This window comes from Trachurus japonicus, chromosome 21 (genome assembly GCF_045865225.1).
Source record: "Trachurus japonicus isolate A0001 chromosome 21, Traja_1.0".
NCBI lineage: Eukaryota > Metazoa > Chordata > Actinopteri > Carangiformes > Carangidae > Trachurus > Trachurus japonicus.
Window position 1 is genome coordinate 7,077,023 of NC_140927.1, and position 22,504 is coordinate 7,099,526.

Consider the following 22,504-nt stretch of genomic DNA (forward strand, 5'->3'; position numbering starts at 1 on the left):
GGGGCCAGCTCGTTATCAAAGTCTATAAATAGAACAGGTCAGGTGCAGCCTGGCCGCTCGTTAAGATGTTTTTAAACACAGCCCCACACACACACATGATAAACCAGACTGACAGAGGGTGTCCACGCACAAACACAGGCATCACACTCACACAGACAGACACACACAGACGCTCACACACAGTCACACACACACACATACACAAACAGACAAACACACAAACACAACACTGTTCCACACAGTAAAATGTAAGCATGGTAGTCGTCATGGCAACTTCTGAGGGCAGGCTGCCAATCAATCAGATCATTAGGGAGAGAGGAGTTTTGTGGCGCTTAACAGTTTTACTTTCTGCACATGTACACGCAGACAGAGAGACCGTCAGACTCACACACACACACACACACAGGTTTTCAGCTCAAATTCATCAGGCTCTCAATTATTTTATACTTTTGATGTAAACATCTCCAACAATTTATATTTTTCTCATGAATTTAAGTTCAGACGTTTAGTCTTTCCAATTCTATTAATAGTAGTACAATTACAGGTGGAGCCTAGGACATAGGATGCAGCTTTTAACATGTGTCCTATCTATCTATCTATCTATCTATCTATCTATCTATCTATCTATCTATCTATCTATCTATCTATCTATCTATCTATCTATCTATCTATCTATACCCCTCCCTATTTTTTAACCCCTCTGTCTCCTTTTTTTCTTTCTTTCTTTCTTTCTTTCTTTCTTTCTTTCTTTCTTTCTTTCTTTCTTTCTTTCTTTCTTTCTTTCTTTCTTTCTTTCTTCTACTCCTTCATTTGTATTTTACGTAACTTTTTATATCCTTCCCTCTCTATCCATCCATCCATCCATCCATCCATCCATCCATCCATCCATCCATCCATCTACCTCTTTCTATCTATCATCCCCCTCTCTCTTTTTCTTCTTTCTTTCTTTCTTTCTTTCTTTCTTTCTTTCTTTCTTTCTTTCTTTCTTTCTTTCTTTCTTTCTTTCTTTCACTCCATTTCTGTCTTTTTACTTCTTTGTTTGTTTGATTGTTTCTTTCTTTCTTTCTATTCCTTTTCTCTTCCTTTGTTTTTACTCCATTTCTTTCTTTCTTTCTTTCTTTCTTTCTTTCTTTCTTTCTTTCTTTCTTTCTTTCTTTCTTTCTTTCTTTCTTTCACTCCATTTCTGTCTTTTTACTTCTTTGTTTGTTTGATTCTTTCTTTCTTTCTTTCTTTCTTTCTACTCCTTTTCTCTTCCTTTGTTTTTACTCCATTTCTTTCTTTCTTTCTTTCTTTCTTTCTTTCTTTCACTCCATTTCTGTCTTTTTACTTCTTTGTTTGTTTGATTGTTTCTTTCTTTCTATTCCTTTTCTCTTCCTTTGTTTTTACTCCATTTCTTTCTTTCTTTCTTTCTTTCTTTCTTTCTTTCTTTCTTTCTTTCTTTCTTTCTTTCACTCCATTTCTGTCTTTTTACTTCTTTGTTTGATTCTTTCTTTCTTTCTTTCTTTCTTCTCCTTTTCTCTTCCTTTGTTTTTACTCCATTTCTTTCTTTCTTTCTTTCTTTCTTTCTTTCTTTCTTTCACTCCATTTCTGTCTTTTTACTTCTTTGTTTGTTTGATTCTTTCTTTCTTTCTTTCTTTCTTTCTTTCTTTCTTTCTTTCTTTCTTTCTTTCTTTCTTTCACTCCATTTCTGTCTTTTTACTTCTTTGTTTGATTCTTTCTTTCTTTCTTTCTTTCTTCTCCTTTTCTCTTCCTTTGTTTTTACTCCATTTCTTTCTTTCTTTCTTTCTTTCTTTCTTTCTTTCTTTCACTCCATTTCTGTCTTTTTACTTCTTTGTTTGTTTGATTCTTTCTTTCTTTCTTTCTTTCTTTCTTTCTGTCCTTTTCTTTTTTCTCTCTTGTTTCAATCTTTCTTTCTTTCTTTCTTTCAACAATTTCTTCAGCTCATTCAGCATTGCTTCCAGCATTCACACCATTTCCATTCTTGGAAATGTTTTTTCTAGTTATTATTAGTGTGAATGCTGGAAGCATTCACAGTATTGTTATTCTGTTCGGCCATTTTGTTTCTTTAAACTTATTATTATTCTGAGTCTTCTTCCCTTTTTCTGCGTTTAACTAGTCCTTCATACTTTGTGCTATTTCAACAATTCATATATCAAAACGTGCAGCTTTTTCAGGACATTTATGCTATTATTTTTCTCTTTCATACTATTTATACTTTTTAAAATATTTAACTTTTTGTGCAATTTTTCTCTCATAGGAAATACATTGAAACAGTCTTCAAACTCTTCAAATCTTCTGCTTCATTCAGCCTCTAATAGCTTCAGCATACTTTCAGCTACAGACTTCATTCAACTTTTAAACTGTTCACAAACCTTTCAACTATTCAGCTATATCTCAGCTTATTGATATCTTCAACAGTTTCAGATATATGTATAGTTTTAAAATCATTAAAATTTCTGACAAAATTCAGATTTAACATGAAAGTCAATGGGACGGAATGTTCGGACGTTGGCAGTTGGCAGAGTGACAGAGGGTCTAAAAATCCTCTCACATTTTTCTCTCTATCCTGTCAGCACGGCCACAGATTACACTCTACACACATAATTTCGGGCATGCTTGTAGACAAGCTCATCCTCGATCTCTTCATGTGCTCAAAAAACCAGAGAGACGAACACAATTTAAACTGGGAGCTTCCGAGTGCAGCCAGGTCCCTCTCTCCTCTCATTGACTCCCATTCAAAAGTAGGCGCTGATTTTCTAAACGTCCCAAAGTTTCCAACCTGCGACCCAATCAACAATTTTTACTCTAGAAACACCAAAGTGACATGGACGCGTTCAGCAAGGTCTTATGGTTCGGAAAATGTAAACCTTTTGCTCGTACTAAGTACAGATTTGTCGTACATTAGATCTGTTTGAGGGTGTCACAGAGCAGTTAAAGCCTATGGTTAAAGCTGCGACCATGCCTTAAAGCCACCAGCCCAACAGTTACATGGTAACCTCAACATGGCAACCTCACCATGGCAACGTCACCATGGCAACGCACACACATTCTCTCTATTTGACTGTCTGTCAGTCACACACACAAATGGACACACACTGACCATACACACATATCCAACACACACACACACACACACACACAAATGGACACACACTGACCATACACACATATCCAACACACACACACACACACACACACACACACACACACACACAAATGGACACACACTGACCATACACACATATCCAACACACATATCCAACACACACACTGACCATACACACATATCCAACACACACACACACACACACTCACCATACACACACATCCAACACACACACACACAAATGGACACACTCACCATGCATACACATCCAACACACACACACAAATGGACACACACTAACTACTACACACACACACACACACACAAATGGACACACACACAAATGGACACACACTAACTACCACACACACACAAACACACACACACAACAAACATACAACCACTTACCAAACACATACACAATTTACACAATTACACGCACATACAACAAACACACACACAAATGGACACACACTAACCATGCACAAACACACGCACACGTCCAACACACACACATTTCATACAGTTGTCAGGTCAGAACTTTTTGTATATCTTTCACACACACACACACACACACACACACACACACACACACACACACACACACACACACACACTTTTCCTACAGTTGTCTGACTGTTTTGTATGTACCTCTCTATCATCCTGTTGTAGTTAATGGACTCGTTGCTGTTAATTTTGTTCTTTAGCTATTTAAACTGAAAATACACATTTCCCCATTTTGGTCATGTTGAACACATTGTTTTACACGTATCCTAAACTACTGAGGCTCTTCTCAACCATTTCACACCATTAAACCCGCTGTTTACATGTTCTACTCCTCAGCTAATGCTCCATCTATATTCTTCAACAATGTTCTTCTGCTGTCAGTTTACAATGTATTTCAGTAGGCATTAACTTTTTTCCTAATTCAGGAATTTTTCAAACTCTTCTTTGACAATTTAAGTAATTTCCAGCCATTTCATACAAAGTCTCACATCTTCTACTTTTAAATATATTCTCAGCCATTGCTTCGGCTATGTTAGTGCTGGTTCATCAGTTGTCCTTCCTGTCAGGTTAGCTGCAGATTTCAACTATTTAACCATTACATTTAAACATGCAGAATTTCAATGTTTTCTTCTCCCTTTAGCATTTCTACTGCTTTTTACCTTTAAAAAGGCATTCATCTCACACTACAAGTTATATGTTTCAGCTTTTTCCCTCCTAGGGATGAATAAAGTATTCCTCTACTCTCTACTCTACTCTAGCATTAGTCTTTTCAACATTGCTTTAGCAGTTTCGTCAACTAATTTAGCATTGATTCAACAATTTCTTCAGCTCATTCAGCATTGCTTCAGCAACAGCGTTCAGCTGCTTTCAGCATTCACACGCATTTTCTGCAGGAAATGCTATCTTTTTCTAGTTAGTGTGAATGCTTCCAGCATTCACACTATTGTTATTCGGTTTGGCCATTTTCTGCCTTTCTTCGTCATGTAACTAGTCCTTCATACTTTGTGCTATTTCAACAATTCAAATATCAAAATGTTCAGCCTTTTCGGGACAGGTGTGCTATGTCTTTTCTCTTTTCAACTATTCATACTTTTTGCAATATTCAACTATTTCTGATTTTTTTTTCCCCATAGAGAATGCATTGGAACAGTCTTGAAACTCTTCAAATCTTCTTACTTCTTTCAGCCTTTAAAGCGTCCACATACTTTCAGCTAGAGACTTCATTCAAATCCTGAGCTGTAGACAAACTTCTAATGTATTCATCCTGTATTTACAACTTTTTCATAGCTTGTACCGTTTTTGAGATAAATCCTTTAAAAGCACATGAGGATTTCTGACAAATTTCACACTTTTCAATGAGTGTGTATGGGGTTGGGTCAGAGTGAGTGACATCATCGTTAGAGTGAGAGGGATCGAAAAAACATTCAGGATTTTTTCTGGATAAATTGCCAGCACGGCCACAAATTAAACTCTAGACACATGATTTCCTCACTGGTTTGTAGCCACACTTGTCGTGTCTCATCTGATGTGCTCAAAACAGCAGACACACTTACAGAATTGTCTCTATGAGCCTAATTGTGCAGCTAGACCCGCTCCAGTGGCTCATCCACTTCAATATAAAAGTAGGAGCTGATTTTTTTAGAAAAGCAGAAATGCCCCCCTTTTCTACCTTGCGACCCTGAGAAAAGATTTTGCCCTACAAACATTTAATGCACATCAATGTGCTCAGGAAGGTCTCCTTGCCCCAGTAGTCACATGGCCACATTCTGATCAGAGGTACGGTTCTCTTTTTCTGGGCTGTTTTGGGAAGCTGCACTGAGCTCAAATCTCTCTGCTCTGCTCTGCTCTGTGTGCAGTTGGTCCAGCTGTAGGGGCCAGCTCGTTATCAAAGTCTATAAATAGAACAAGTGCAGCTGCAGCCTGGCCGCTCGTTAAGATGTTTTTAAACACAGCCCCACACACACACATGATAAACCAGACTGACAGAGGATGTCCACGCACAAACACAGGTATCACACTCACACACAGACACACACAGACACTCACACACAGTCACACATGCACGCATACACAAACAAACAATTCCATTCCATTCTTCATTCTTCCATTCTTAGATAATAATTTAAAATATTTTTTAAATGCAGCCAGGGAGCTCTCTGCTCTGCAGCAGGAGAAGGAGCTCAACTTTGTAACTTGCTGTTAAGTGCTTTTTAATTCATTTTAATTCACCAAAAAATAGTCACAGGTCACAAAAAAGTCCTCTTCTTGCTTGGTGTGGCTAATTTCTGCACTTTCCTTACTTTTTTTTTAAGCATCATTGAAAAATCTCACATTCATCAAAGTCTCAACCTCTTTTGCACAACACCACTGTAGTGTAGGGGTTAGGGTGGCCGTTTGCCAACCCCAAGGTCACTGGTTCGAATCCAAGGGAAGAACTCTTGTTATGTTATGTTGAATTCTGCTCTCCTCCCCCGCCTTCAATTGGTTACAGGTGTTTGTTATCTGCTTGATTACTCATACCAGTTTGCAGCACATCATCACATTACAATGAATGACAACAGTCTTGAAAGCAGTGTGCTCTCTGTAGCCGAGTGGTAGAGTAAAGGCTTTATGATCATAAGGTCATAGGTTCGATTCCTGCCTCAGGCATTTCACATCATTGCTTGAGTTTTGATTCCAATTATTCAGCTGTCATTGGACAGTCTTTGATTCCTCATAGTATAAAGCTCATTGTAACTCAGGTTCTCTGTGGCCGTATGGTTAGTGTGTTAGGTTACCACTCATGGAGTTGTGGGTTCAATTCCTTCCATGGACATGTTTCTTGTATGCCATTCCGCATGTCTTTGTCAATTTATTCTGCTAATTCAGCATGGTTCAGCATTGGGTTTCAGCATTCACACGCATGTTCCGTTAGGAAATGCTGTTTCTAGTTATTCTTACTACTTTCACCCTTTTTCAGACATCTTCTACTCCTTCATACTTTGTGCTATTTCAACCATTCATATATCAAAACGTGTGGCTTTTTCAGGACAAGGGTGCTATGACTTTTCTCTTTTATACTATTTATACTTTTTAAAATATTTAACTTTTTCTGCAAATTTTTTCCCATAGGAATGCATTGAAAACGTCTTCAAACTTTTAAAATCTTCTTACTTCTTTGAACCTCTAAAACTTCAGCATACTTTCTCCCACAGACTCCATTTGTCTTTTAAATTGTAGACAAACTTTTAATCTATTCCCGTATGACTCATCTTATTGATATCTTCAACAGTTTTAGATTGTTGGCTGTTTTAAAATCATTAAAATTTTTCACAAAATCCAGCTTTATAATGGTTGTGTATTGCGCTTAACGAGCAGGGCTTAGAGTGAGTGACATCATCGTTAGAGTGAGAGGGATCGAAAAAACATTCAGGATTTTTTCTGGATAAATTGCCAGCACGGCCACAAATTAAACTCTAGACACATGATTTCCTCACCGGTTTGTAGCCACACTTGTTGTGTCTCATCTGATGTGCTCAAAACAACAGACAGATTTACAGAATTGTCTCTATGAGCCTAATTGCCCAGCTAGACCCGCTCCAGTGGCTCATCCACTTCAATATAAAAGTAGGAGCTGATTTTTTTAGAAAAACAGAAATGCCCCCCTTTTCTACCTTGCGACGGCAAGAAAAGTTTTTGCCCTACAAACATTTGATGCACATTGGCTCGCTCAGGAAGGTCTCCTTGCCCCAGTAGTCATGACCACATTCTGATAAGAGGTACGGTTCTCTTTTTATGGGCTGTTTTGGGAAGCTGCACAGAGCTCAAATCTCTCTGCTCTGCTCTGCTCTGTGTGCAGTTGGTCCAGCTGTAGCGGCCAGCTCGTTATCAAAGTCTATAGTGCAGGTGCAGCCTGGCCGCTCGTTAAGATGTTTTTAAACACAGCCCCACACACACACATGATAAACCAGACTGACAGAGGATGTCCACGCACAAACACAGGCATCACACTCACACAGACAGACACACACAGACGCTCACACACAGTCACACATGCACACATACACAAACAGACAAACACACAAACACAACACTGTTCCACACAGTAAAACGTAAGCATGGTAGTCGCCATGGTAACTTCAGAGGGCAGGCTGCCACACAGGTGTAATCAATCAGATCATTAGGGAGAGAGGAGTTTTGTGGCGCTTATCAACAGTTTTACTTTCTGCACATGTACGCACAGACAGAGAGACCGTCAGACTCACACACCCAGACACACACACAGGTTTTCAGCTCAAATTCATTAGCCTCTCAATTACTTTATACTTTTGTTGTAAACATCTCCAACAATTTATATTTTTCTCATGAATTTAAGTTCAGACGTTTAGTCTTTCCAACTCTATTAATAGTAGTACAATTACAGGTGGAGCCTAGGACATAGGATGCAGCTTTTAACATGTGTCAAATCTATCTATCTATCTATCTATCTATCTATCTATCTATCTATCTATCTATCTATCTATCTATCTATCTATCTATCTATCTATCTATCTATCTATCTATCTATCTATCTATCTATCTATACCCCTCCCTATTTTTTAACCCCTCTGTCTCCTTTTTTTCTTTCTTTCTTTCTTTCTTTCTTTCTTTCTTTCTTTCTTTCTTTCTTTCTTTCTTTCTTTCTTTCTTTCTTTCTTTCTTAACTCCTTCATTTGTATTTTACGTAACTTTTTCTATCCTTCCCTCTCTATCCATCCACCCATCCATCCATCTACCTCTTTCTATCTATCATCCCCCTCTCTCTTTTTCTTCTTTCTTTCTTTCTTTCTTTCACTCCATTTCTGTCTTTTTACTTCTTTGTTTGTTTGATTGTTTCTTTCTTTCTTTCTATTCCTTTTCTCTTCCTTTGTTTTTACTCCATTTCTTTCTTTCTTTCTTTCTTTCTTTCTTTCTTTCTTTCTTTCTTTCTTTCTTTCTTTCACTCCATTTGTCTTTTTACTTCTTTGTTTGTTTGATTCTTTCTTTCTTTCTTTCTTTCTTTCTTTCAATCCATTTCTGTCTTTTTACTTCTTTGTTTGATTCTTTCTTTCTTTCTTTCTTTCTTTCTTTCTTTCTTTCTTTCTTTCTGTCCTTTTCTTTTTTCTCTCTTGTTTCAATCTTTCTTTCTTTCTTTCTTTCAACAATTTCTTCAGCTCATTCAGCATTGCTTCCAGCATTCACACCATTTCCATTCTTGGAAATGTTTTTTCTAGTTATTTTTCATCTTCCGGACGCTTTTTCGATTCGCATCTAGTCGCATCTAGTCATCATATTATATATCAAAACGTGCGGCTTGATCGGGATCGCTGTGCTATTACTTTTCTCAACAGTTTACGAATTTTTCGCGACGTAGTCGCGAAAAACTGCGCAAAAATTTTGCATGTAAGTCAATGGGACGGGCGGAAAAAAAAGACCGAAAAAGACCAATCATTGGAGTTTAACAAACGTCTACTGCTCAGGCATACTTTCACCTAGAGACTTCATTTAAACTTTAAACAGTAGACACAAGTCTTGTGTATTGTCGTATTACTCCACGTTTTGATAGGTCATATAGTTTTTGATCAATCCCTGATCAATGACCATGATCATTTTTGGAGAAATTATGAGATTATAATGGGTGTGTATTGCATGGAATGTTCGTGTCAGAGTGCGTGACATCATCGGTTAGAGTGGGAGAGAGTGAAGAAACATTCTGTATTTTTTCTGGATGAACTGTCAGCACGGCCACAATTTACACTCTACAGACATAATTTTTTCAGAATTTGTAAGACAAACTTGTTATCTCTCATGTCATGTGCTCAAAATATCAGAGAGACTTACAGAATTGACAGAATCAGCCTCTGAGTGCGGCCACGTCTGTCTCTGCTCCTCATTGAGTCCAATACAAATATTTTCTGAGAGGAGCAGAACGGCCTGATGTTTTAAAACTGCCAGCGTCGCCAAAATATTTACTGTAGAAACACCAAATCGTACCGAAATTTTCAGGAAGTCCTTAGAGCAACGTTGATCTGTGTTTTGTTCTGATAGGAGTTACCGTTTTGTCACGCTAAGCCTAAATGTGAGACCGGTGCAGAGGCAGAAAATGGCTCTTTTTCTCCACGTTTCTGTCTGTCTCAGCCTGCGGGGGCCCCTATCGCCGTGGTAACCTCTTTGATCCTCAGGCCAGAGCTCATTAACTTCATAAACAATCCACCTGGCGCTCGTTTAAATGTTTATAAACACAGACACAGCTAAATCAGACTGACACAGGATGCAGCTACTAACTAACTATGTGTCAAGTCAGTCACACACACACACACACACACACAGACTCTAGAGCCAGCTTCATGTGATTAGTCACACACACACACACACACACACACACACCATGTGATTACAGTCTCACACACACACACCATGTGATTACAGTCTCACACACACACACACACACACACACCATGTGATTACAGACACACACACACACACACACACACACACCATGTGATTACAGTCACACACACACACACACCATGTGATTACAGTCACACACACACACACACACACACACACACCATGTGATTACAGTCACACACACACACACACACACACACACCATGTGATTACAGTCACACACACACACACACACACACCATGTGATTACAGACACACACACACACACACACACACACACACACACACACACACACACCATGTGATTACAGTCACACACACACACACACACACACCATGTGATTACAGTCACACACACACACACACACCATGCGATTACAGTCACACACACACACACACACACACACACCATGTGATTACAGTCACACACACACACACACACACACACACACCATGTGATTACAGACACACACACACCATGTGATTACAGTCACACACACACCATGTGATTACAGTCACACACACGCACACACACACACACACACACACACACACACACACACACACACACACACACAACCTAATGTGGTTACAGCTCCTCCATATCAGTGCTTATAGAAAGATGATCATGTGTCTGTCTGATCAGCTCTGTCTTGACCTTAAGATCGTGGGTTTGATTCCCATGTTGACAGAGATGGCACAACCGGCAGTAGCTCCCGTGGCCCATTCAAAATTTCCCGAGAGGAAATGTTCTAGTTAAGCATTAATATATAAACGAATGTGTTAATTCATGTTGAGTAATGCATACATAATGATAACAATTACATTATTCAACTTTTATTATTACTTAAAGCAGAAGTAAGCGATCCGGTCGTTTTGGCTAATGCTGCGTTCCAGGCAGGCTTTTGAAACCGTAAATTACAGCTTCAAGTCACAACTTACGACTTTGTAGCATTCCAGGCAACCCACCCGTGTTTTTCCGACCTGTTTTACCTGTGAAAGTCACTATAACGGCCACTCGTAATTTCCGACCCGTGAAATCGTACCAGTACGTCTTTTATTACAGTCTATGTACCAGATCGAACTGGTACGACTTCACAGGTCGGAAAAATACGAGTTGCCTTGAACGCACCATAACAGTCCTCGTCCCTACGTCACCACATTCACGGCGTCCCTTGGCTGCACACACAGCCCTGCATGCCATTCTCTCTCCTCATTGGATAAAAACTGTAGGATACGAGAAAGGTTTTCTCCTCGGCTCAGAGCAGAGCAGAGTGACTGAGAGACCCGTGTTTCAGACCAAACACTCTATAGAAGTGATTGCTGTCGGAAGATATAACTATTTAAGACTTATATTAACACAAATATATCACTCACTTCTGCTTTAATAATTTATGAACTAACTATAACTTTGAGTAGTAAACATTAATTAACTGCTTACTAATAGGCTACATGAATTAATGTGTTTCCTAATCCTAAGTAATACATAATAATGATTGTTAATATATCTGTAAACAGTAAGGGATAATGTACAGTTCGGAGGTTGTTATGGAGAAATAAACCCCGACAGGTTGAATGGAACCCCAACGTGAAGCTACTGCTACAGCTACAGTATTTTGTTGAGGTCAGCAAATGAGCTGTAGTTCCCTCCTCTACAGCAAGCTTTTTTGTTGTTTCAAGGAACAATATGTTGCAATCAGAGGAAATCTGTAATTTCCTGTGTGCCGGGTGTTATAAGGGGTCATGAAATGGGAAGTGGAGGTAACTCTTCACTCTAGACACCATGGAGACATCAGTGGACAGGCCAATGGATCGAGACTCGCACACCCACAGTAACCCGTTGTTTGGCCTGTCACTCAGCAGAAGTGATCTGTACAGCTTCCAGCCAGAAGGTGAGCACTAAGTGCCAAGTTTCTACTCGGAGAGGGAATTTTAGGTTTGAAACAGTGACTCAAATGTGGCCCATCAAGACTACATTGTAATTTAAGCTGCTGCTGCTAAAATCCAGATAATTATAACCACACACATCAGGCAAAGACGTAGGCTTAGCTGTAAAATAATCGCTTGATTTTTAAAAAAAAATACAAGTGGAACTAGTGAAAGGAAGCTGCAAGCTCACGCTGACACCACAGAGATGCCATGACTCATGTCTCATATGACAGAGAAAAAAAAACAACCGACACAGCAAAACTGACTTCCACTGGGAGCTTTACTTGCAGGTACAATGGATTTATTATATAAAACAAAGCTGTGTTGTCACACCTGTGCTGCTTCAGACACAAATCTGTCTCCAATGTTATGAGGTGCTGATTCAGAGACAGTGCCACATCAAAATGTACACAGGTCAATTTTAACGTTGAAAAATAAGAAATGAGGAACTACCCTATCAAGCTCACGTGCAGAAGAAGACAATAGAAATATGACTGAGCACATGTATTTCAGAAAATGCTTTCATATCATCACTGTTTTAAATAAGATTATCAATGGGTTATAGGAGGTGTGTGTTGTAATGTTTTATTTCTTAGGTCAGTTATTAAAGGCAGCACAGACTGGACAAATGTAAAACTTGTGTTGATCACATTTACATAATCCCTGTTTGGCACTCAGCTACCATTAGAAAGTTAATGTAGTAACAGCCATAACCAGCAGGTAGCAGCAATGATCCATTTTTAGGCACAGCTGATTCCTACTGGAAGTGTCTTAATTGAAAGCGATTAAAGTATTTCACAAGCAGGTATTGTAGAGAAGACAAATGAATTGCAGTACACAGAGTGGGTGTTTTGCATAAAATCAGCCATACTCATTATTACAAAAAGAAAATGTGTGATTTTGTTAATTTTATTTGATGAGCAATACAAAATTGCCCGTAGTGCATGAATGTGAGTCTCTGTGTGTTGTTCAACTCTCCAGGGTGTAACCTGCCCTCGCCCTATGGAAGTTAGCTAATCTGTATGAAAATAAATTCTACAAATTATGTAACTGATATGTGAAGATGAAACTCATTTTGAAATAAACTGAAAAATATAAATCTTCACAGACCACATTGATATCAGCTCATCTGTGAAACCTACAGAGGGAGCAGGAAATTCAGTCAATTTGTCAACTTTCCAGGCATAAAAAGAAATCCCTCTCTATGGACCCCGAGCATGACATTTCTATTGGTTGTCCACATATTTTATAATAGGCATTTTGTAGGTATGTGTACGGGCTAACTGGGATACCTTCTGTCCCTTGGAATCACATTTGCTGCAGGACACTGATCTGGTCTTTTAAACACTACCTGTTTGTGTTTCAGCTGTGAAGCCTGTGAGGCCTAAAAGGCAGTGGTGCTTTATTGGAGTTGTCATTTACCTGATCTTACAGACTGTCCTCAACATCTTTCTCCTTTATGAAGGTATAACTCCATATATAACTATTACATTTCTTAAGTGATACTATGCATAAGGAGAATGAAGAGTATTTTTTATACCAGATTGTACTGGACCTTTTTCACATCATAATGATAGATTATATTGTAAATACATAATAAAGGCAGTTACTAACGTAAAAGTGTTGTCCCAGTCTTCAGGTTGAATGCTTCATTGTCCAATCCCAGGACAGAGAAACTGACATCCAATCATATTTCGCTGGGTGAAGACAACCTCCAAACTCTCATCAACAACAACAGTCAGGAAACCAGGACCCTGAGAGGCCATCTTTCAGCCCTGCAGAGTCAGGTATGCACCGGAAACAGCTTCTGTTAAATTTTGAGATCATATTTTCAATTCATATTCAGTTTAGTGTACTGTACCTCTACTATATCCATTCTATATACAGTATCTCACAAAAGCGAGTACACCCCTCACATTTTTGTAAATATTTTATTATATTATATCTTTTCATGAGACAACACTGAAGATTATGACACTTTGATACAATGTAAAGTAGTCAGTGTACAGCTATAAATTTGTTGTCCCCTCAAAATAACTCAACACACAGCCATTAATGTGAGAAAACAAAAGAAAAATTAAACAAAAGAAAAAAAAAAGAAAAATTCCAAGGCACTCTCTTACCTATAAAATGCCTTTATTAAATTATGGCATGGTCAACATGACAATTAAAAACTCCGACGCGTTTCGGCGTCTAGCCTTCATCAGGGAGTCAAATGAATTAGACTAGAATTAAACAACGAGTCCACGAAGCGCTCCTTTGTTTGAAGATTTTTTGAACACAGCCATTAATGTCTGAACCGCTGGCAACAAAAGTGAGTACACCCCTAATAGTCAGGGGGCTTAGCAAAATTACCGTTACAGAGCGGATAAAAGCGTAAAATATCATATTACAAAATCATCATTATCAATAAAATATTTCCAAAATACCTGCTATTTTTAAGCCTCTAAGCATCATAAAATGATTTAAAAAAATATATGAATACTCACGAAATGTGTGTACATTACATACGTGTGTGTGTGTGTGTGTGTGTGTGTGCTGCATATGTGTGTTTATTACATATGTGTGTATAGCACCTTTCACAGAAATAAAATTCACAAAGTGAATGTAAATTTTTGTGTGGCTACCATTATTTTTCAACACTGCCTGTTACGCCGCATTATGAATTGAATTGATAATGCGGCGTAACAGTATGTAATAATGTAATAAATCTTTGCGTCATTATGTAATAACGCCACATTTTGTAATAATCTGCTACATTTTGTAATAAAAATCTTGAACACAATATGTGATAAACTTAGCCACATTTTGTAATAAGTTGTTAGATTTTGCATCAGTTATTACAAATTGCGGGTGTTGCACTTTTTTTTATGAAGAAAATGTAATAATTTGGTGCATTATGTAATAAACCACCAACACCCACCAATGTGTGGCAGTAGCCTATATGAATATCTACATGGACTGGACCATGGACTCCCAATTAGGGATGCGCATTTAGAATTTTACTTCTGACCGATAACCGACGCTCATTAACTGAATTAACCGATGAACAACGCTCGCAGGGGGCGATCGCTTTTTTTTTTGGGCCGTTAAACATACACGTGCTCTGCAACAGCTGATTGCTGCATCAGCTGATCGCACTCATATGGAGGTTAGATCATCCAATGTTTAACTGTTTTTATACTAAGTGCAGCCAAACACCGGTACACATAGTAGAGCAGATAAGGGGAAAAATACTTCAGTTTGTGATACAAACATGAAAATTGGCATCAGTGCACTCTTTTTAAAAGTTTGGGCGTCCACGCAAAATTTCAATATTTTAATTTTAAACACTTTCAGTGCCGAATTTTTCATCATATGTGGTCATGATGTTGACACTAACATTAGGAACAAATACTTGCCAAAAAAAAAAAGTGCTCATTCCAGAGGCTACTTACACCTCACATTTGCAGCTACATAAAGCTGTATATGCTATTCCAAGCCTGTATAGCATCTGCCACAACAGGCAGACTTGCAGCCACATTTAGTGAGTTGTTCACAACTCTTTGCAATGGGGGAGATGGCTGTCCAGAAGACTTTCCATTCCTCACCAACCTTTTCTCCATGCTTAGGGGTGGCAGTGGCTCAGGCGGTAGAGCGGGTCGTCCAGTATTCAGAGGGTTGACGGTTCAAATCCCACTCTCTCCCAGTCTCTGTCGTAGTGGGCAAGACTTGTGTGAATGTACGAATGATCATAGTGGTGGTCGGAGGGGTCGTTTGGCACACATCACAACATCAGCCACGCTTCTGCCAGCTGTGGCTACACACGTAGCTACACCACCACCAGTGTGAATGTGGTACGAATGAATAATGCTTACTGTACGTGCTTTGGGTATCGGGAATCAATAGGAAAGTGCTATATAAATGCTATATAAATGTAAACAATTAATTAGAAGGTCTGTGTAATTGACTTTGACCATGATAGACTTGCTCTGGCATGAACAAAGATGCGGCTGTGTGCCTCCTTGTGAGAACATGTGTGGGAAACACTGTAAGGTTACTAGTCTACTATGTAGCTTATCTGTGTGGTTACAGAAATTAGAACTTTTTCAAATGCAGTCTCACTCACATCCCGCTAACGTAACTATGGACACAAACGTGTTGATCAATTCAGTCAAATGCGCCTTTACGCATCCGTTTTCAGCACCATGGATAACAAGAGGCAGGGTTAGAGAGCAGTAGATAGCCTTTCTGACAAACGCAATTTCGCTCATTCTGTTCACTTCATTCACTGTGTAATTGCAACAATATCACGTGAACATACCAGGTTAACTTAAAACTGTTAAAGTCCAAATGCAAAGAGGACATGGAGGGAGGGAGAAGAAGAGAGTAAGAGAGAGAAATCATATTTCCCTTAAGCAGATTAATAAGAGGTCCAATACCCATCACCTGCCTTTTTTGATGAAAAATGATTCCAAAGTTCTCTGCTTCCTTTTCATTTTACTTTAATTAGCTCAGCAACACAAATTGCGCTAATAACAGCTCTGACCTCCGTCGTCTCGTCAGGGGGTGCTGGGAGATACCACATTTCAAAATATGGAGGGGGGATACAAGTGTGGGGAAAGATAATACCTAGAGAAATCGATTGTGTTGTTCTGATTTTCATTTGTAGTTAATTTATATGTATTAAATAATAGAATAATCAATACAAATTGACACAGAGTAATTCCATACATTTATTTTAAAAAACTAACATTTACATTTTCCCCTGGAGCCAAGGTGTGGCAGCTGCCATACCTTGCCATACCCAATTGACGCGCATGTGTTAAACAAAAAAAAAATAGATCAAAAGATGACCAAAGGCAAGTACGTCCTTCGCTATAACCTTGACTGGTGGCCATATAGAAGAATGGCGACCATTTCAAAATTTTGAGTGGACACCCAGGAATTTCTTTAAATTAGTCTATAGAGAAGGTATGTACAAAATTTCATAATTGTATCACTAGCTGAAGTATTGAAGATTATTTCAAAATGCGGCGTTATTACATAATGACGTGAAGATTTATTACATTATTACATAATGCGGCGTTAGACTGCCTTAACTGTCTTGGGCATGGAGTTCACTAGAGCTTCAAAGGTTGTCCCTGGAAACCTCTTCCACTCCTCCATGATGACATCACAGAGCTGGTGGAGGTCAGACACCTGGCGCTCCTCCACCTTCCACTTGAGGACATCCCACAGATGCTCAGTAGGGTTTAGATCTGGAGACATGTTGGACAGTCCATCACCTTTACCCTCAGTGTCTTTATCAAGGCAGTGGTCATCTTGGAGGTGTGTTTGGGGTCGTTATCATGGTGGACTACTGCCCTGGGGACAGCTTCTGAAGGGAGGGGGTCATGCTCTGCTTCAGTACGTCGCAGTAGGGTTTGAGGACAGGCATACCCCCCCACCCCTTCAACCTCTGAAGCATTGCTGCAGAGGTTGAAGGGGTGGGGGGTCAGCCTGTCAGTGCTCAGACCATACGCTGCACACTGCATCCAATTGGTCTGCATTTCAAAAGAATCTCACTGTACTGGCTGTATATGTGACAAATAAAGTACCTTTACCATGGCTGTCGTCCCAGAAGGAAACCTCTTCTTTTTTTTTTAAAGTATATTTTTTTGGCTTTTATGCCTTTATTTGATAGCTATAGTATAGATAGACAGGAAAGGGGGAGGCAGAGAGAGGGGGAATGACATGCAGGAAAGGTCTGCCCGATGCAGGATTCGAACCGGGCACGCCTGCGTTGAGGACTGTAGCCCCTACATGGGGCGGCCACCTTAACCACTGCACCACGCACCGCCCCAGAAGGAAACCTCTTCTAAAGATGATGCACAAGAAAGGCCGCAAAGTTTGCTGAAGACAAGCAGACTGGGGACATGGATTACTGGAACCATGTCCTGTAGTTTGATGAGACCCTAACCCTAAACTGGTGCACAGGAGCCACATTGCTTAAATTGTTCTTCTGTTCGGCCATTTTCTTCCGCCTTTTTACGGTCTTCTTCTAGTCCTTCATACTTTGTGCTATTTCAACAATTCATACATCAAATCGTGCAGCTTTTTCTGGACTTTATTGGATGTATTCAAATTTTTCATACTTTTTATATTTTTTCAAATATTCAACTATTTCTGATTTTTTTTTTTCCCCCATAGAGAATGCATTGGAACAGTCTTCAAACTCTTCAAATCTTCTTACTTCTTTCAGCCACTAAAGCTTCACCATACTTTCTGCTAGAGACTTCATTCAAATTCTAAGCTATAGACAAACTTTTTAAGTGTTCCTCTATGACTCAGCTTATTGATATCTTAACTTCAGAGTGAGACAGAGTGCAGCTCATCAACAGACAACAGTCTTTGCAACCGTGTGTACACTGTGGCCTAGAGGCAAAGTCAAAGACTACTGACCATGAGGTTGTGGGTTCGATTCCTACCTCGGTCAAACATTTGTATGGTGATCACTGCTTGCACTATTTGCTAATTCTGCAACAGCGTTCAGCTGCTTTCAGCATTCACACGCATTTCCATCAGGAAATGCTACTTTATCTAGTTATTGTTCTTCCTCTCCGCCATTTTCTTTATACTTATTATTAGTGTGAATGCTGAAAGCATTCACAGTATTGTTCTTCTGTTCGGCCATTTTCTTCCGCCTTTTTACGGTCTTCTTCTAGTCCTTCATACTTTGTGCTATTTCAACAATTCATATATCAAAACGTGCAGCTTTTTCTGGACTTTATCGGATGTATTCAAATTTTTCATACTTTTTATACTTTTTCAAATATTTAAAGCAGATAACAGCGGCACGGCCGTTTCGGCTAATGCTGTGTTCAAGGCAGGCTTTTGAAACCGTAAGTTACAGCTTCAAGTCACAACTACGACTTGGTAGCGTTCCAGGTAACCCGTAGCTCGTGTTTTTACCGTCCTGTTGTCTGTGAAAGTTCCCTATAACGGCCACTCGTAACTTCCGACCCGTGAACTCGTACCAGATCGAACTGGTATGACTTCACAGGAAGGAAAAACACAAAGTACGAGTTTCCTTGAACGCACCATGAGTTAGCAGCCCCCGCCCTTGTCAGGCATCAATTGGTCCTCGTGCTACGTCACCACATTCACGCGCATCCCTTGGCTGCACACACGGTCCTTCATGCCGTTCTCTCCCCTCATTGGATAACACTTGTATCCCACAAGGAAAATTTTCTCCTCGGGTTACAGCAGAGCAGAGTGACGGAGAGACTCGTGTTTAGGCTGAAATACTTCATGTAAGTGATTGCTGACGGAAAATAGGACTATTTAGGACTTATATTAACAAAAACATTCCACTGATATCTGCTTTAACTTTTTCTGATTTTTTTCAGCTTTATAATGGGTGTGTGTTGCGTCTAACGAGCAGAGCTAGAGTGGTGCCAGAGTGGAGAGAGGCAAAAAAACATTCTAGAGTTTTTCTGGCTAAACTGTCAGCACGGCCACAAATTAAACTCTAGACAAATAATTTTCTCCAGTTTTGTAGCCACACTTGTCTTCTGGCTAAAATTCTGGTCAAAAATGCAAAGAGACTTAGATAATAATTTAAAATATTTTTTAAATGCAGCCAGGGAGCTCTCTGCTCTCATTCAGCCCAATGCATTTTTTTCAGAGCAGCAGGAGAAGGAGCTCAACTTTGTAACTTGCTGTTAAGTGCTTTTAAATTCATTTGAATTCACCAAAAAATAGTCACAGGTCACAAAAAGGTCCTCTTCTTACTTGGTGTGGCTAATTTATACTCATTTCTTTTTATTTTAAGCATCATTGAAAAATCTCACATTCATCAAAGTCTCAACCTCTCTTCTCCACAACTCTGTCTCTAGTCCAGTTGGTAAGGTGGCTGCTTGCCAACCCCAAGGTCACTGGTTCAAATCCAGGTTGAGCAATCTTGTTATGTTATGTTGAATTCTGCTCCCCTCCATCACCCTCAATTGGTTACAGGTGGTCGTTAAGAGACGCATTAATTGCTAGTGCCACAGTTTGCAGCACATCATCACATTACAATCAATGACAACATGCTTATGTGTGTGCTCTCTGTAGTAACTTTCCTTACTTTTTTTTTTAAAACAGAAGCCAGTGATCCTCTTATTAAAGGTTTTCTTTGCCCCTCACATACTGTCTCTGTCTGTAGCCTAGTGGTTAGCTTGCTGGGCTGAAGAACCTCTCTTTTCAACAACTCTGTCTGTAGTCCAGTTGGTAAGGTGGCCGCTTGCCAACCCTAAGGTCACTAGTTCGAAACCAGGCTGAGCAATCTTGTTATGTGATGTTGAATTCTGCTCCCCTCCCCCACCCTCAATTGGTTACAGGTGTTCGTTAATAGACGTGTTAATTGCTACTGACACCGTTTGCAGCACATCATCACATTACAATGGCAACATGATTATGTACTAATTTCTTTTTATTTTAAGCATCATTGAAAAATCTCACATTCATCAAAGTCTCAACCTCTCTTCTCCCCAACTCTACTCTAGTGTAGTGGTTAAGGTGGCTGCTTGCCAACCCCAAGGTCACTGGTTCAAATCCAGGTTGAGCACTCTTGTTATGAATTCTGCTTCCCTCCATCACCCTCAATTGGTTACAGGTGGTCGTTAAGAGACGCATTAATTGCTAGTGCCACAGTTTGTAATTTGCTGTTAAGTGCTTTTTAAATCATTTTAATTCACCAAAAAATAGTCACAGGTCACAAAAAAGTCCTCTTCTTTCTTGGTGTGGCTAATTTCTGCACTTTCCTTACCTTTTTTTTTAAGCAGGAGCCAGTGATCCTCTTATTAAAGGTTTTCTTTGCCCCTCACATTCTGTCTCTGCCTGTAGCCTAGTGGTTAGCTTGCTGAGCTGGAGACCTGAGGGTTACTGGTTCAAATCTTGCCTCAATAACAATTATAGTGAATTATTTTCCCAGTCGTCCTCTGTTGACTTCTGATAACTTGCTTCATGTTGAAACTGCTGCTCTCAGCCTGAAATTCACAGACATTTTCATTCTAAGTCATTCAAGCTTGACTCTCAAGCTTTCTTGGTGTTGACACAGTGTGTTTCCAACAGGTGCAGCTCGTTAACTTCAGAGTGAGACAGAGTGCAGCTCATCAACAGACAACAGTCGTTGCAACAGTGTGTACACTGTGGCCTAGAGGCAAAGTCAAAGTCTTCTGACCATGAGATTGTGGGTTCAATTCCTACCTTGGTCAAACATTTGTATGGTCATCACTGCTTGCACTATTTTCACAAAAGTGTCCTCTACTTACTTGTTGTGGTTAATTTCTGCACTTTCCTTACTTTTTTTCTCTCTGTCTTGCTGTTAAGTGCTTTTTAATTCATTTTAATTCACCAAAAAATAGTCACAGGTCACAAAAAAGTCCTCTTCTTACTTGGTGTGGCTAATTTATACTCATTTCTTTTTATTTTAAGCATCATTGAAAAATCTCACATTCATCAAAGTCTCAACCTCTTTTCTCCACAACTCTACTCTAGTGTAGTGGTTAGGGTGGCTGCTTGCCAACCCCAAGGTCACTGGTTCAAATCCTGGTTGAGCACTCTTGTTATGTTATGTTGAATTCTGCTCCCCTCCATCACCCTCAATTGGTTACAGGTGGTCGTTAAGAGACGCATTAATTGCTAGTGCCACAGTTTGCAGCACATCATCACATTACAATCAATGACAACATGCTTATGTGTGTGCTCTCTGTAGTAACTTTCCTTACTTTTTTTTAAAAAGCAGAAGCCAGTGATCCTCTTATTAAAGGTTTTCTTTGCCCCTCACATACTGTCTCTGTCTGTAGCCTAGTGGTTAGCTTGCTGGGCTGAAGAACCTCTCTTCTCCACAACTCTGTCTGTAGTCCAGTTGGTAAGGTGGCCGCTTGCCAACCCTAAGGTCACTAGTTCGAAACCAGGCTGAGCAATCTTGTTATGTGATGTTGAATTCTGCTACCCTCCCCCACCCTCAATTGGTTACAGGTGTTCGTTAAGAGATGTGTTAATTGCTACTGCCACTGTTTGCAGCACATCATCACATTACAATGGCAACATGCTTATGACTGTGCTCTCTGTGGCGAAGCGGCAGAGTAAAGGTTTAGTGATCATAAGGTTGTGGGTTCGATTCCTGGTTCAAATCTTGCCTCAACAACAATTATAGTGAATTATTTTCCCAGTCGTCCTCCGTTGACTTCTGATAACTTGCTTCATGTTGAAACTGCTGCTCTCAGCCTGAAATTCACAGAAATTTTCATTCTAAGTCATTCAAGCTTGACTCTCAAGCTTTCTTGATGTTGACAGTGTTTCCAACAGGTGCAGCTTTGGGCTCGTTAACTTCAGAGTGAGACAGAGTGCAGATCATTAACAGACAACAGTCTCTGCAGCTGTGTGTGCACTGTGGCCTAGAGGCGGAGTAGAAGTCTACTGACCATGAGGTTGTGGGTTCGATTCCGACCTCGGTCAAACATTTGTATGGTGATCACTGCTTGCACTATTTGCTAATTCTGCAACAGCGTTCAGCTGCTTTCAGCAGTCACACCATTTCCATTCTTG

General features: G+C 39.6%; 1 protein-coding gene across 1 annotated transcript in view; it reads left to right on the forward strand.

Annotated features, from left to right (window-relative positions):
- Positions 1-11,784: 11,784 nt before the first annotated feature.
- The window catches only part of marco (macrophage receptor with collagenous structure), a 69,930-nt gene continuing 59,210 nt past the window's right edge, over positions 11,785-22,504 (forward strand). Inside the window, exons 1-3 of the mRNA XM_085764682.1 lie at positions 11,785-11,913; positions 13,317-13,415; positions 13,583-13,737. Of these exons, the coding sequence (XP_085620808.1) occupies positions 11,805-11,913; positions 13,317-13,415; positions 13,583-13,737 (363 nt within the window). The 5' untranslated portion in view covers positions 11,785-11,804. The remainder of the gene's footprint in view (positions 11,914-13,316; positions 13,416-13,582; positions 13,738-22,504) is intronic.